General features: G+C 39.4%; 1 protein-coding gene across 1 annotated transcript; it reads right to left on the bottom strand.

Annotated features, from left to right (window-relative positions):
• Positions 1–13395: 13395 nt before the first annotated feature.
• Positions 13396–14663, bottom strand: LOC107810381 (bZIP transcription factor 44-like). Its single transcript, XM_016635157.2, has one exon. It carries the CDS (start codon positions 14133–14135, stop codon positions 13701–13703), a length of 435 nt encoding a protein of 144 aa, XP_016490643.1. The 5' UTR covers positions 14136–14663; the 3' UTR covers positions 13396–13700.
• Between the last annotated feature and the right edge of the window lie 790 nt (positions 14664–15453).

The raw sequence follows: 15453 nt of genomic DNA, 5'->3' as shown, positions 1-15453 counted from the left end.
ATAGGGTTTTTGTCTAAGATAGCTAGTGGGAATGTTGTGGCTTACTATTTCTCTTTTCAGTGCATGTCCTATTTACTAGCTATCGCTTTTGCTTTGCGTCTTTCTTCTAGATTTCATGGTGTTCATATTTTTCTTATGACTGTTGTGGTGATACTAATATTTACTAATATTGTCTCCCTTTGCTTTGCATCTTTCTTCTGGATTTCATGGTGTTCCTATTTATCGTATGATTATTGTTGTGATACTAATATTGTCTTCCTTTTTGTCCTTTTGTCTTTTTTTGTTTTTTGAGCCGAGGGTCTTTCGGAAACAGCCTCTCTACTCCTTCGGGGTAGGGGTAAGGTCTCCGTACACACTACCCTCCCCATACCCCATTAGTGGGATTTTACTGAGTTGTTGTTGTTGTTGATTTTGCCAATAATTCAATCTTGATATTTCCATTTATAGATATTATCTTTTCCAACACGCCCGAGAAGCCTTGAACCCTTAGTGGTCTCTTGGTTACAAGTTATTCCATGATTAATTATACCGTGATTAGTTATCCTGGAATTATTTATCCCACCCTTCCATATGGATAAAAAAATACTTTAATCGGATAACTAATCCTGGGATTAGTTATACCACGATTTTATCCCAACCAAACATGGGATAAAATTATTTTGAATTTAATCCCGAGATTAATTATCTCTTATCCCTCATACCAAACGAGTCGTCAAATTAAATAAATGATTAAGAACCTCCACTAGAAGGTAGAAACTTCCACTACAATATTCTCCATTTATCAAAGTCTAACGATCACTTGAGCAAACATTACCAAGTGAATATATATTTTATAAACTTATACCACTAATTGCAATAAAGTAGAACTGTAATTGATCTTAAAGCACCCACTAGGAAATATAACTAAAGGGACAATTCCGAAGAAATGGTAAGATATGGGTAAATGTTTTCGCAGATATTCCTATTACCGGGAAACCTACAGAACTAAGAATGTGAAGCATTTCCTAGCTAATAACTGGTCCTTTCACCAATTTCCTATCAAAGTAAAGGGTAGCTCGTAGCACTAAACTCCCGCGATTCGCGTTGTTACACCCTATATTTTTGTATGTAAAACTGCGTCGTGAGCAAACTAATGTAGGAGCCAAAAATGAGATCATATTTGAAAATATATAAATCAAGTTAATCATGTTACCTCGGAAGTTATAAATATTGAAGATCATGAACAACAAGTACAAAGAGGGTTGGACGGTTTAGAAGCTAAAGGAATTCAAGAAAATAATGTTTCATCGAAAGTCGACAAGTTGGAAATGTTATAGCATATACTTTTGGGGTGAGACAAGGGTGTTTAACATGATAAGTAGGTTATGTTATGAGTTATATTATTAGTATGATAGTCATGTGTTATGTTTTGAAGTCAAGCAAGTGGTGGAACAAAAGTCGATGAAAGTCATCACAAGTTACGTTCATAAGTATTACTGAAACTTTGGGTCAAATGTAACTACAATTTTCTCCCAATATAGTTAGAGTTATGAGGTGTTCCATCCATCAAATTAAATATCTATGAGTCTATTTTCCAACGCATTAAACCGTTTATCAGTACGATATCGGAGTAAAGAGATATGGACGCTTTTGCGAGACTGCGCAGACTGTCCCTTTTCTGGGGACGCTGCATTTCATGTGTGCAGGTTTAGATAGACAGACGAGTAGACCTCCTCAGTAGGTGTTTCCAGAGTTCATCATGATCGGCAAGCTCTACGTCCTTCGGAGTTATCAGGTCTAGTGTGTGTGTGTGTGTGTGTGTGTGTGTGTGTGTGTGTGTATATATATATATATATATATATATATATATATATATATATATATATATATATATATATATATATGTGTGTGTGTGTGTGTGTGTGTGTGTGTGTGTGTGTGTGTGTGTGTGTAGGTCGGGCCCATGTTCCGATCACAATATATCCATCAATAGAGGCTTGTAGATATATCCTGTTAGTTAGTTCACTATGTTGGGCTTGTAGGCCTGGTATGTATATTTTGGTAGTTTGTCAGTTGTAGTAGTTATGACGGCCTTGTCAGCCCAACTTTATATTGATGTTTAGTCAGCGCTAGTTTCCATTCAGTTTTATATTTTGCTTCACAAATTGTCTTGCAAGGTGGCCCCATGGCCAAATTATGACATTATATGTTCAGAGTCCCTTAGTCGCAATTTGGTACGCTAGGTTAGGTGAGGCATCAGGTGTCGGTCTCGCTCCCAGGTTCGGGGCGTGACAAACTTGGTATCAGAGCAAATTTGTCCTAGGGAGTCTACAAGCCAGGACTAGTAGGGTCTTGTTTATAGATGTATTGTGTACCACATTATCTAAGCAGGGAACTACAGGGCATTTAGGAGTTGGTTACACTTCCTTCATATCTAAATCGTTCTGTAGATCTGAGTTATAGGAAATTTGAGTTAAACTTATGTGTTGTTGTTTGCATACACAAATAATGGTGACTAGGAAGACTACGGCTAGCCAGAGGGGAGATACAACAATAGGTGAGGGGACCAGCAGGGTACCCCCAGTAGATGGGTCCCAGTTTGAGGCCCAAGGCGAGACCCCTACTCAGCCATTACCGGCTCCTCCACCACCTGAGGAGATTCCTAGGGATACCGCACATCCAGTTCCCCCTCCACTTCCATCAGATACGGACTTGAGGAATGCGGTGCATTTGTTGACACAGTTGGTAGCTACCCAGCAATAAGCTAGGGCATCAGCTAGTGCAGGAACTTCTGAGGGGTCTGGGAGTTCAAGGGTCCGAGAGTTTATTGCTTTGAGTCCCCCAGAGTTCACAGGGACAGATTAGAGGGAGGACCCGCAGGATTTCATAGATCAACTTCACAGGATCTTTCGTGTTATGCATGACATCGAGAAGGAGGCAGTTGTGCTAGCAGCTTTTCGACTCCGAGATATAGCCATCCTTTGGTACGAAGGATGGGAGAGGTCCAGGGCACATGATGTACCTCCAGCTAGTTGGGAGAATTTTCCAGATGCCTTCCTTGACCAGTACTTACCTCAGGGGATCTGACATGCTCGGGTTGATCAGTTTTTAGCCCTCAAGCAGGGCAATATTAGTGTCCGAGAGTATAGTCTCTGTTTTGACACATTAGCCAGATATGCACCATTCATAGTTACTACTGTGCGTGACATGATCCACAAGTTTATATCAGGGTTAGCCCCAGAGTTGACTGAGGCATGTGCCACCGCTGCATTGCATGATAGTATGGATATCTCCTGGATTCAGGAATTCGCTCAGAATATAGAAAGGGGTGAGCATCGACAGCAGGGTACATAGAGGATTGAGCAAGGGCAGCGTAAGAGGATGAGATTTCCCAGGTCTCAGGAGCAGTCTCAGGGTAGTTATAGGCCCCAGTACTTCGGATGGCCACCTAGGCCTCCGCCATCTCAGTTACAGGGTTACAGGTATGACCGTTATACTGAGTCAGGACTAGGTGAGAGCTCACGGGCATCGAGTTTGCAGCAACAACGAGGTTCAAGGCAGACATGGTCATTTCCGCCGCGGTGTGACATCTGTGGTAGAGAATACTTGGGCTAATGCCGAGCAGGTTCTGATTCTTGTTATACATGTGGGCGTCCGGGGCAAATGATGCGAGATTACCCAAATAGAGATTCTAGGGGTATGGCACAACGAGCAAGTTCAGAAACAGGATCATCTATGTCTGTGCATCCTTCAGGGCGCGAGTCTCAGTTTTCGGCTGGTAGAAGTCGAGGCAGAGGTAGATATTCCATTTCAGGTGTTAATCAAAACCGTATCTATGCTTTAGCGGGTCGACAGGACCAGGAGTCTTCACCATATGTTGTGACAGGCATATTGACCATTTGCTCTCACGATGCTTATGCCTTGATAGACCCAGGATCTACTTTATCATATATTACCCCATTTGTCGCGGGGAAGTTTGGTATAGTGCCTGAAATACTAAGTGATCCTTTTGCGGTATCTACACCGGTCGGAGAATCAATTATTGCTAGACAGGTTTACCGAGGTTGTACGGTGACAGTTATAGTCGTCAGACCTCAGCTGACCTAGTTGAGTTAGAGATGAAGGATTTTGATGCTATCATGGGCATTGACTGGTTGGCAGCTTGCTATGCCACAGTTGATTGCCGAGCAAAGGCAGCCATATTTCATTTTTTGGGTGAGGTAGTCCTTGAATGGGTAGGTAATACAGCGACACCCAGAGGTAGGTTTATTTCCTATCTGAAGGCAAGGAAAATGATGTGCATTTATCATATTGTGCGAGTTAGAGATGCAGATGCTGAGATACTTACACTTCAGTCTATTCCCGTAGTCAAAGACTATGCAGATGTGTTTCCATATGAGCTTCCAGGTATTCCTCCAGAGCGAGAGATTGATTTTAACATCAATTTTCTTCCAAGAACTCAACCAATATCCATCCCTCCATATAGAATGACACCTGCCGAATTAAAGGAGTTGAAGGAGCAGTTAAAAGATTTGCTGGAGAAAGGTTTCATCAGGCCTAGTACCTCACCTTGGGGTGCACCGGTACTCTTTGTGCGGAAGAAAGACGGCTCGTTGAGGATGTGTATCGATTATAGGCAGCTGAACAAGGTAACTATTAAGAATAAGTATCCACTTCCAAGGATTGATGATTTGTTTGATCAGTTGCAGGGGGCTAGATTCTTTTCAAAGATAGATTTGAGATCGGGATACCACCAGGTCAGAGTTCGGGAGAAAGATATTCCAAAGACAGCCTTCAGGACCCGATATGGCCACTTCGAGTTCCTTGTCACATCCTTTGGGTTGACGAATGCACCCGCCGTATTTATGGACTTGATGAATAGCCTATTCCGACCATTTTTAGATCTGTTCGTGATAGTATTTATTGATGATATTCCGGTCTATTCAAGTTCAGAGGATGAGCATGTGGACCACCTGCGAGCGATACTCCAAACCCTCTGTGATCATAAGTTGTATGCTAAGTTTTCTAAATGTGAGTTCTGGTTAAAGTCTGTAGCATTCTTGGGGCATATTGTATCCGATGAAGGTATAAATGTAAACACTCAGAAGATTGAGGCCGTGAAATCTTGGTCTAGACCTACCACTCCGACAGAGGTTCGTAGCTTTCTAGGCTTAGCATGATACTACCGAAGGTTCGTAGAGGATTTTTCTTCCCTTTCGGAACCATTGACGAAGTTGACGCAGAAAGCAACTAAGTTTCAATGGATGGAGGCTTGCGAGCAGAGTTTCCAAGAGCTTAAGAACAGGTTGACCTCAGCGCCAGTTCTAACACTTCCAGAGGGTCCAGAGGGTTATGCCATGTATTATGATGCCTCATGTGTCGGGTTAGGATGTGTCCTGATGTAACATGGAAAGATAATTGCGTATGCTTCAAGGCAGTTAAGTAAGCACGAGAAGAATTATCCAACCTACGACCTCGAGTTAGCTGCAGTTGTCTATGCACTTAAGATATGGCGGCATGATTTATATATGTCACGACCCAACTGGAGGGTCATGACTAGCACCCGGGCCATACTTGCCGAGCACCAACGTACATTTTATCTAACCTTCCTTATTATCTTTAAGGGCCGACAAGACCAATATAAATGAAAGACATGGATCATGAACATCCAACAATGAAAGATAATGTCATGAACATACGTAACATGTGACGACAAGACTGTCAAGAAACTATATATAAGGTATGAGCTACCATGGTGCCATGAAAGACTATACAACAAAAATCAGCCGACAAGGCATTCCAAACCATACATGAGTCGACACCTGTCTATGAGCCTCTAAAAGAACATAAGTGCTACAACATTGCCGGAACAGGGCCCCGGCATACCCATAATGTCTATAACAAAAATGCATACCAAGACCACGGCAAGTCCGGAGAAAGGATCTTGCCAATAACGCTGAACCGGATAGCCTACTGTGATGGGGGAGCTGCGTCTACCCGTCTATCAGGACCTGCAGCACGACATGCAGCGTCCACAAATAAAAAGGACGTCAGTACGAATAAAGTACTAAGTATGTAAGGCAGAATAGCATAAGTAAGAACAATAATGTAAACAGTGATAGGGAATATACAACCTGTGACATCTGGGTACCTCTGAGGGCTACTGACATGAAATACATGATACATACATATATATATATATACATAAACGTTTAAAACATATGCCTTTGTGGGCATCATCATCATCATATCGTACCCGGCCGTAATAGGCTCGGTAAAACGTACCCGGCCATCATAGGGCTCGGTAGAATCGTACCCGGCCACGTGGAGCTCGGTAAAACCCAACTGATCAGTGGTTGCACAATAGGTGCCATACCCGGCCGACTATAGCGCGGCTCGGTAGAGTAAAATAGATACATATATATATGATGCATGCTGGACTCATTGGAATCACATTTTGAACCTTTCAGAGTGACGTAAGGTCGGTATCCTTCGTACACGTTATTAGGATTAACTCTTCATCAAGAATCTTATAAGAATCAGGAACTACCAACAACATTGATAATATAAGAATAAGAGAAGTAACATCAATATCAATCGTTTCATAAGAAGGGCAGCAATGTAAGTACTGCTAGCTTCTAAGAGTAGAGTATCTTTGGGAGCTCGTTCATTATATTATGTACAATTGGAGTCGTGCAAAAGAATGAAGGGGATAGCCTCACATACCTTGTATATACTGCCCAACCTCAAGCTATGCAAATGTCACGACTCCTTAGTCTACAATAAAAGAAATGACACTATCATTATCGTTTAAGCGTCGTAACTATTATGTATCGACCGCAACCTATTTTACGATGAAACGGACAGCACCTCCCCTATTTATATGACTTCACACAAGTCAATACAATCACCAAACAGCCCAAACAACATCATTAATAATCATATTGAGCCTCCAAAACAGTCCACCAACTAACAACATTACTACCAAGCCTTTCGATATATATTTCACAAGTTCTAGCATCAACGACTTAGCCACAACTTGGATAATCTTAAATATATATAGAGTAAGAGGTTCATTACCTTTAAACAGAAAGAACAACTCCAATTTTACCTTAATTTTCCACGAAATATCCCTTCAATTCTGCCACAAGAACAAGGAAGCGAAACTAGCAATTAATTCGGGTTTTTCGGCACTAGAATTACTTTAGAAGACTTGAAATCACCTAGGGTTGATATTAAAAACTTGAAGGTGTATTTACAGAACATAAAGCACTTAAAACAACCTCCCACACGAGCTGGAACAACACAAAAATCAGCAACAACAAGAAAAACAAGAAACTTACTAGCACCACGGGATTCCCGACATTTGATTTGTGTTGTTTGCCCTTTGTTTGGGTCTTGGATCATGAGAGAACCTTGAGAGAATGTTTTTAGGGTTATAAGGTCTGAATATACTGAAAAATAATCACTTAAAACGGGGTTGAGTTATCTTATATATGTCCAAATGTCTTAAACCGCCTTTGTGGGCCCCATAGAGAGCAGCTTGGCGCACTCTCGCAAAAACGCGAATATCTCTCTATTCCGAGATCGTATCGATGAACGGTTTAATGCGTTGGAAACTAGACTCATAGATCTTCAATTTGATAGGTAGATCACCCCATAATTCCAAGCACATTGGGAGTAAAATGCAGTAATATTTGACCTAAAGTTTAAGTAAAATTATAAACCTAAGTTGCGACAACTTTTATCGACTTTTATTTCATAACTCGCTTGACTTCAAGACTTATGATGCGGATATTATATGATTCAAATATATTAAAACAAGACCTCTTGGGACAGTTAATCACCTCTAGTGTTATCCGAAAATACGGGTTACAACATCCTTGATTAGCTTAACTTCAAATACTTGTTAACCACTCTTATACACCCTTGTATCATTTAAGACCAATAGGATTAACTTATTATCATCTCAAAGATAATCTCTTCTTGGATTTACGTCGACTACCTTACGGCGTGATCTATGATATGCGAATTTGGGTTGTAACAATATAGTGTTCATATTGATGTATTTACAGATCATAAAAGACTGCAATATATATTCAAGCAAAAAGAGTTGAATTTTCGACAGAGGCGATGGCTTGAGTTATTGAAAGATTGCGATGTTAACATTCTCTACCATCGAGGGAAAGCTAATGTTGTAGCAGACGCCTTAAGACGCCGATCTATGGGTAGCTTAGCCCATGTAAAAGCCGAGAAAATACAATTAACTAGAGAGATTCATCAATTGGCTTGTTTAGGGGTTCGGTTAGTAGATTCCGACGATGGTGGAGTTGTACTCCAAAATACTGCAAAATCATCTCTCATAGCTGAAGTCAAGGAAAGGTAGTACGAGGACCCAGAGTTGGTCGAGTTGAGAGTGCGAGTTCCGCAGCAGAAAAAGCCGTTGTTAGAGCTCAAGGGAGATGGAGTTCTCATATACAGGGGTCTTCAGTGTGTTCCAGATGTAGCAGGGCTACGAGACAGGATTATGTTAGAGGCATATTATTCGTGGTACTCCATTCATCCTGGGTCGACGAAGATGTATCATGACATTAAGGATGTATTTGGTGGAACGATATGAAGAAGAACATTGATGAGTTTATCACCCAGTGTCCTAGTTGCCAGCAGGTGAAGGCAGAGCATCAGAAGCCCGGAGGGCTAATGCAGACTATAGATATCCCGACGTGGAAATGGGAGGCAGTAAACATAGACTTTGTCACGGGTTTACCTCGTTCTCATTGTAAGTTTGATTCTTTATGGGTGATAGTCGATAGGCTCACAAAATCGGCTCATTTCCTACCGGTCAGATCTACATATACAACAGAAGATTATGCAAAGTTATATATTAAGGATATAGTGCGGCTACACAGAGTACCGGTATCTATTATATCTAACCGTGGGGTCCAGTTCACATCATATTTTTGGAGGTTATTTCAGAGAGGTCTAGGGACTCAGGTGAATCTCAGCACAGTATTTCATCCACAGACTAATGGGCAAGCCGAGCACACAATTCAGACGCTCGAGGATATGTTACGAGCATGTGTGTTGGACTTTAAAAGAAGTTGGGATGAACACATACCTCTTGTCGAGTTTGCATATAATAACAGTTACCTTTCCAGTATCCAGATGGCTCAGCATGAGGCTTTGTATGGGCGTAAGTGTAGATCTCTGATAGGGTGGTTTGATGTTGGAGAATCTGGGTTACATGGGCCAGACCTAGTTAAGCAGGTCGTAGAGAAAGTAAAGCTTATCCGGGAACGACTATTAACAGCTCAGAGTCTTCAGAAGTCATATTCTGACGTGCGGCGACGAGACTTAGAGTTCGAGGTTAATGACTGGGTATTCTTAAAGGTATCCCAATGAAGGGCATGATGAGGTTTAGCAAGAAAGGCAAGCTTAGCCCACGGTATATTGGGCCTTATAGGATCATTCGAAGAGTGGGCCAAGTAGCTTATAAGTTTGAATTACCCTCAGAACCGGAGTCAGTCCATCCGATTTTTCACGTATCTATGCTACGGAAGTGCATTGGTGATCCTACCATAGTGGTGCCCACGGATGATGTACATATTACGCAGGACTTGTCATACGAGGAAATTCCAGTTGCCATCCTAGACAGACAAATCCGCAAGCTACGAAATAAGGAGGTAGCCTCCGTGAAGGTTTTATGGAGAAGCAAGAATGGGGAAGAGAAAACATGGGAAGAGGAGGAAGAAATGAAATATAAATACCCCCACCTATTTCAAACTGAAGATATGGCTCGAGATGGGATGCTACATCACAACTCTATTTAGGCTAGTAGGTTATCAGGTAAGCTCTTATTTCCTGACTTTCAGTATTTATGATTTACGACTGTGTAAGGCAAAGTGTTGTTATTTATAGACATTGGCCACGTGTGGCATGCATAGTATGTTTTCTGGCTGCATGCAGGTTGGTTATAGTCTAGTGTATGGAGGAAACTCTGGCAAAATTTTTCCAAAGTCTCTAAAAGTAAACATTCGAGGACGAATGTTCCCAAGGGGGGAATGATGTTACGCCCTATATTTTCGTACGTAAAACTGCGCCGTGAGCAAACTAATGTAGGACCCAAAAATGAGATCATCTTTGAAAATATATAAATCAAGGTAATCACGTTACCTTGGAAGTTACAAATATCAAAGATCATGAACAACAAGTACAAAGAGGGTTGGAAGGTTCAGAAGCTAAAGGAATTGAAGAAAATAATGTTTTGTCGAAAGTTGACAAATTGGGAATATTATGACATGTACTTTTGGAGTGAGACCAGGGTGTTTAAATTGATAAGGAGGTTATGTTAGTCTTATGATAGTCGTGTGTTATGTTTTGAAGTCAAGTGAGTGGTGGAACAAAAGTCGATGAAAGTCATCACAAGTTACGTTCATAAGTTTTACTGAAACTTTGGGTTAAATGTAACTGCAATTTTCTCCCAATATACTTAGAGTTATGGGGTGTTCCACCTATCAAATTACATATCTATGAATCTACTTTCCAACGCATTAAACTGTTTGTCAATATGATATCGGAGTAGAGAGATATGGGCATTTTTGCGAGACTGCGCAGACTGTTGCTTAAACAAGAATCCAAAACTGGGCCAGTTCAGGTCGTCCAAAAATGGGCCAGTTCGGGTTGTTCAAAGAGGCCTTTTTAAATTCCTATCCCCTTCATATATTAGGCTGATAATAGGGCAAAATAACCAGACTTAATCTCTGCAAAAATCCTCCCAAAAATTTCCCACAAACCCCAATTGATTTTCTCTTCCTTTCAAGTTCTAATTGGAGGTAAAGCTTAGAGTTTGAAGGACCAAGATATGAGCTGAGTTATCCAACAAATAAGGTAAGTTTACTGCTCTCTTTCATCCATTCTTTTAAGTTTACTGCTCTCTTTCATCCATTCTTTTCTGCTGTAGATGCATAGTAAGTTGTCCTATATTTATAAGAACTCACGGGACGGTGATCGGAAGCCGCGAGTTTGAGTTATTCACTTGTAGCGGACTGCTTTGTGGATTGTTTTGTGGATTATTTAGTATTGTTGTTGGGCTGCGTGATTTACTATTATTTTGTGGAGTTTTGGAGGAGGAATGGTGTGGAGAAACATCACATAAATACAGGATGTTGGGCTGGTCGTTCGTCGTAATATTTTCGGGTTTTTGACATTACTACGATGATCGTTTTGTATATGAAGAGATTGGGGCGTGTTGGGCTGTTTTGTAGTATTGTGTGGTGTACATAAGGTTGGAAACTAATGTATATATGTTGTTATTGTTATTTTTGGTATTGTTGGTGTTATCTTGAATTTGGAGGAAGTAAGGATTATAAAGGAGATATTGTCCGTTTTAATACAAAATAAGCTTGTCGTTCGTTGTACGATAGTTGTACCTTTTGTAACTTAATGATAGTATTATTATCATTGTTGTAGATTAAGGTGAGAAGAGGCGAATTCAACTTGGTGATTGGAAAGATTGTGATAAGGTATGTTAAGGCTAAGCCCTTCCTTCATGCTGGCATGATCTCGTAATTATATATGTTTAATAACGAGGCATAAAGAGAAGTTCATACTCCCGAATTTATATACATTATCCTAGTCTCATAAATTACAGTATTCTTCTTATCGGAACTTCATATTCAATTGAGTATTGTCTTCTTTCAGTCAAGAGAGCAGAGAGCCTATATATACAGTATTACAGTATTTTTATTACCATCGAGCTATAATCGATGGGCAGGCCCCTATTGGGCAACCTCTGATCAGATGGTAAGTTATATACCGAGCCTACTATGGTCGTGCGCCTATGAGCGAGCCTAGCATGGCCGAGAAACATAGCCTAGTATGGCCGAGCGCCTATGAGCAAGCCTATTACGGTAGAGCAGTTATATATACCGAGCCTTATAAGGCCGAACAATTATTTTACTTACTATATTGAAGGAGTTGAGTCAGTATCAGCAAGTAAGTATATATCTCCAGATCATCTTTGACTCCCAGTTACTTTCAGTTATTATATTATCAGTTCAGTTTCAACTTTCAGTTATGTTATTGCCTTATATACTCGGTACATTATTTTGTACTGGCGTCCCTTTTTTGGGGACGCTGCATTTCATGCGTGCAGGTTCAGATAGACAGACGGGTAGACCTCCTCAGTAAGTGTTTCCAAAGTTCAGCTTGATTGGTAAGCTCCACGTCCTTCGGAGTTATCAGGTCTAGGTTTTCGTGTACATCTTCTGTATGTATGTATATATGTTATGGGTAGGTCGGGGCCCCTGTTCCGATCACAATATATCCATCAATAGAGGCTTATAGACATATCTTGTTGGTTAGTGCACTATATTGGGCTTGTAGGCCTGGTATGTATATTTTGGTGGTTTGTTAGTTGTAGTAGTTATGACGGCCTTGTCGGCCCAACTTTAAATTGATGTTTAGTCAGCGCTAGTTTCCATTCAGTTTTATATTTTGCTTCACAAATTGTCTTGCAAGGTGGTCCCATGGCCAAATTATGACATTATATGTTCAGAGTCCCTTAGTCGCAATTTGGTACGCTAGGTTAGGTGAGGCACCGGGTGCCGGTCTCGTTCCCAGGTTCGGGGCGTGACACGCGTGATCCGGGGAAGGATCGGACCACAAGGGTATATTGTACGCAGCATTACTCTGCATTTCCATATTTTTACGGCTCGAACCCGTGACCTCCTGGTCACGTGGCAACTTTACCAGTTACGTCAAAGCTCCCCTTCTTTCCTACCAAATTAAATTAATAAAAAAATAAAATGAGAAATAAACTAGGCCAAATACATATACAACCCATTCAACTTGACTCCGTTTTTCATTTTGACACTATATCTCAATCTTGTTCTATTTTGGCCCTCCAACTCTATCTATTGTGTTTCATTTTAACACAAAAGCTGAAACCAGTGCAAAAAAATATAGCGCATATGTATACACAAATCTGATGTATAATAAATATTCAATTAAATGTTGCCACCTAATTTTTTTATCCTTTATTTCATATAAGATTGAAGTTTGAAGTGAATCCATGTCTCAAAGAAAATTATTTTTTCATAATGGAATGGATATTTGTTCTTGTGGATTTCAAGTTGAATTGAAAGTATCATGAACACCAAGAAATCTGGGTCGGGTAGTTTAGTATTGACCCGTTTGACAAGATGAGCAATATTTAATTGGATATTTATTACACTTCAGATTTGTGTATAGATACGCGCTATATTTTTTTACACTGATTTTAGCTTTTGTGTTAAAATGAAACATAAGAAATAGAGTTGGAAGACCAAAATGGATCAAAGTTTAGATAATGTGCCAAAATATTAAAAGTAGAGTCAAGTTGAATGAGTTGTATATGTATTTGCCCAATAAACTATGTAAACAAATAGAATAGCAGTGTGTTACACACAAGACACTGATGGATTTATCTTTAATAAAATGACAAAAGTGACAAGCAACTTAATACTAATTTAGTAGCAACAACCCATTCACAAACCAAGAGGTGTCAACAACTATTTTATCAACCCTCATTTAAAAGTACTTCTCTTTTCTTTAAAATCCAATTATTTATTAGTGAACCTAACCAAACGCCTCCATCTAGAGCCAAGCCAAGAGCCAAGCAACAACAATATCTTTTTTTTTTTTTCTCTCTAATTGATTTTTCAATGACAAATGATATAAGATCAGTACATGAAAACATCAGCAGAAGCCATGATTGGCTGATTCACATGTAGCAAATTCCAAGGATTCAAGAAATCATCTTCACCATTAACCTCTGTGTCGTCAATTATTGTTGCTGCAGAGTTTATGCAGTTAATGATCTCGTTTAGGGACTGAAGCCTGTGGCTTAATTCTGCCATTTGTGCTCTAAGAACAGAGTTCTCTGCTTCCACGTTCAAATAAACTTGAGTCACCATATTTATGTTAGTTACAATTTTATTATTCTGATCCTTGAGTTGATTCACTTGAACAATTAGATCACTCAAACGCTTTTGCTTCTTCATTCTTGATCTTCTTGCTGATTCCCTGTTTGATATCATTCTTTTGCGTTTCCTTTGGTCCATTAGTTGCTGAATATCCTCCGACCCTGAAGATGTTCCACTAGGAGAAGAAGCCATAATAATTGGACTGTAACACGTTATAACTGAATAAAGTATAAATAAGTATATATATGAGTAATAATAGCTAAATTAGAATCAAGGTTATAGATATTTGCTGGAGCTTAATATTAAGTTAGCGAGAAGAAACTAAAACGGAAGGTATATTCATGAGAACACGTAGAACCAGTAGAGGAAGGCAACAGAGAATGATTGAACTAAGTGAGTTCCACGACGAAGGGTTGAATTAATGGTAAAACCAGAAAGAAGGACTTCACTAATTACTGGAGACATGAGTCCCAAACATCAAGAATCAAGGCTCTACAGCTATGCATCAAAATAAAAATGAAGTACGAACAAAAATACTTCAACTTTCTGAAGACAGAGTAATAGACTTTAATAGCAGAAAATCAAGGAATTAGGCGATGAGGAGAAAGATAGGAGAGAAAGAGATAATTAGAGCAAGAGTTTTAAGAACATATATGGAAGAGATGAACAGAGGAGGAAGGGGATTTTGATAGAAATGAAGATCCATTTTATAGACATGTTTATGGTCATTGAAGGTAATAAAATAGTACAATGATGAGACTATCTATCAAATATAAAATTCCAAAAGACCTAAAGCTTATTACGTAAAGCTTTGAGAAAAGAGTGGCTTTCTATTGGTTAATTTTCATTTTATTACGGTTGGTATGGGAAAATTTTAAATATAGGACAATGCGCTTTACATACAAACCACTTGGTTTTACTATGTGGAAGATTCTACCACACATGCGGTAAAGTGTGTAATTTACAATCTTATTAAAGAAAATAAAAAAAGCCTACAAAAGTTACCTCACCATTTCAAAAAGAAAGTACGTCAAAAAAGGTTGAGCATAAAATATGTGTTGTTCAAAAGTTATGTGACATATATCATAGAATCTATTGACCCCCTTCATATTAAAATACCCCTGTCATATTTTTAATAGTGTGTGTGATACACTCTCGTAAATTTATAAGAAATGTGTCGTGTGGCACTCCACATGAATATTAATTAGCCTAATAAAAAAAACTTAATTACGTATTTTAAATATTAATCCCAATCTATTAAATGAGTAAATTTTATTCACCCGATTAAAACATATAAGAGGTCTACATCAAAAAATATTAAGTAATAAAATCTCCTTCTCTCTCCAATCTTCCGATAATGGTTTCTCTTTCTCTCACTAGCAATTTTCTCCACTAAGCTTCGTTCTAACTTTCATTCTTTCCTAATAACTTTCATACTAAGTTATTTCCGTTAAGACAGTGATTGTCTTCTTTCTGCAAAGTATTTAATTTGGGTTGTTTAGTATAAAAT

Source organism: Nicotiana tabacum, chromosome 17 (assembly GCF_000715075.1).
Source record: "Nicotiana tabacum cultivar K326 chromosome 17, ASM71507v2, whole genome shotgun sequence".
NCBI classification, from domain to species: Eukaryota; Viridiplantae; Streptophyta; class Magnoliopsida; order Solanales; family Solanaceae; genus Nicotiana; species Nicotiana tabacum.
Note: the sequence above shows the minus strand (reverse complement) of the source record. Positions and strands in the feature narration are given on the sequence as shown.

What these genes read in the sequence shown, in the direction of transcription:
- LOC107810381 (XM_016635157.2), bottom strand. Translation starts at nt 14,135, where the DNA reads ATGGCTTCTTCTCCTAGTGGAACATCTTCAGGGTCGGAGGATATTCAG.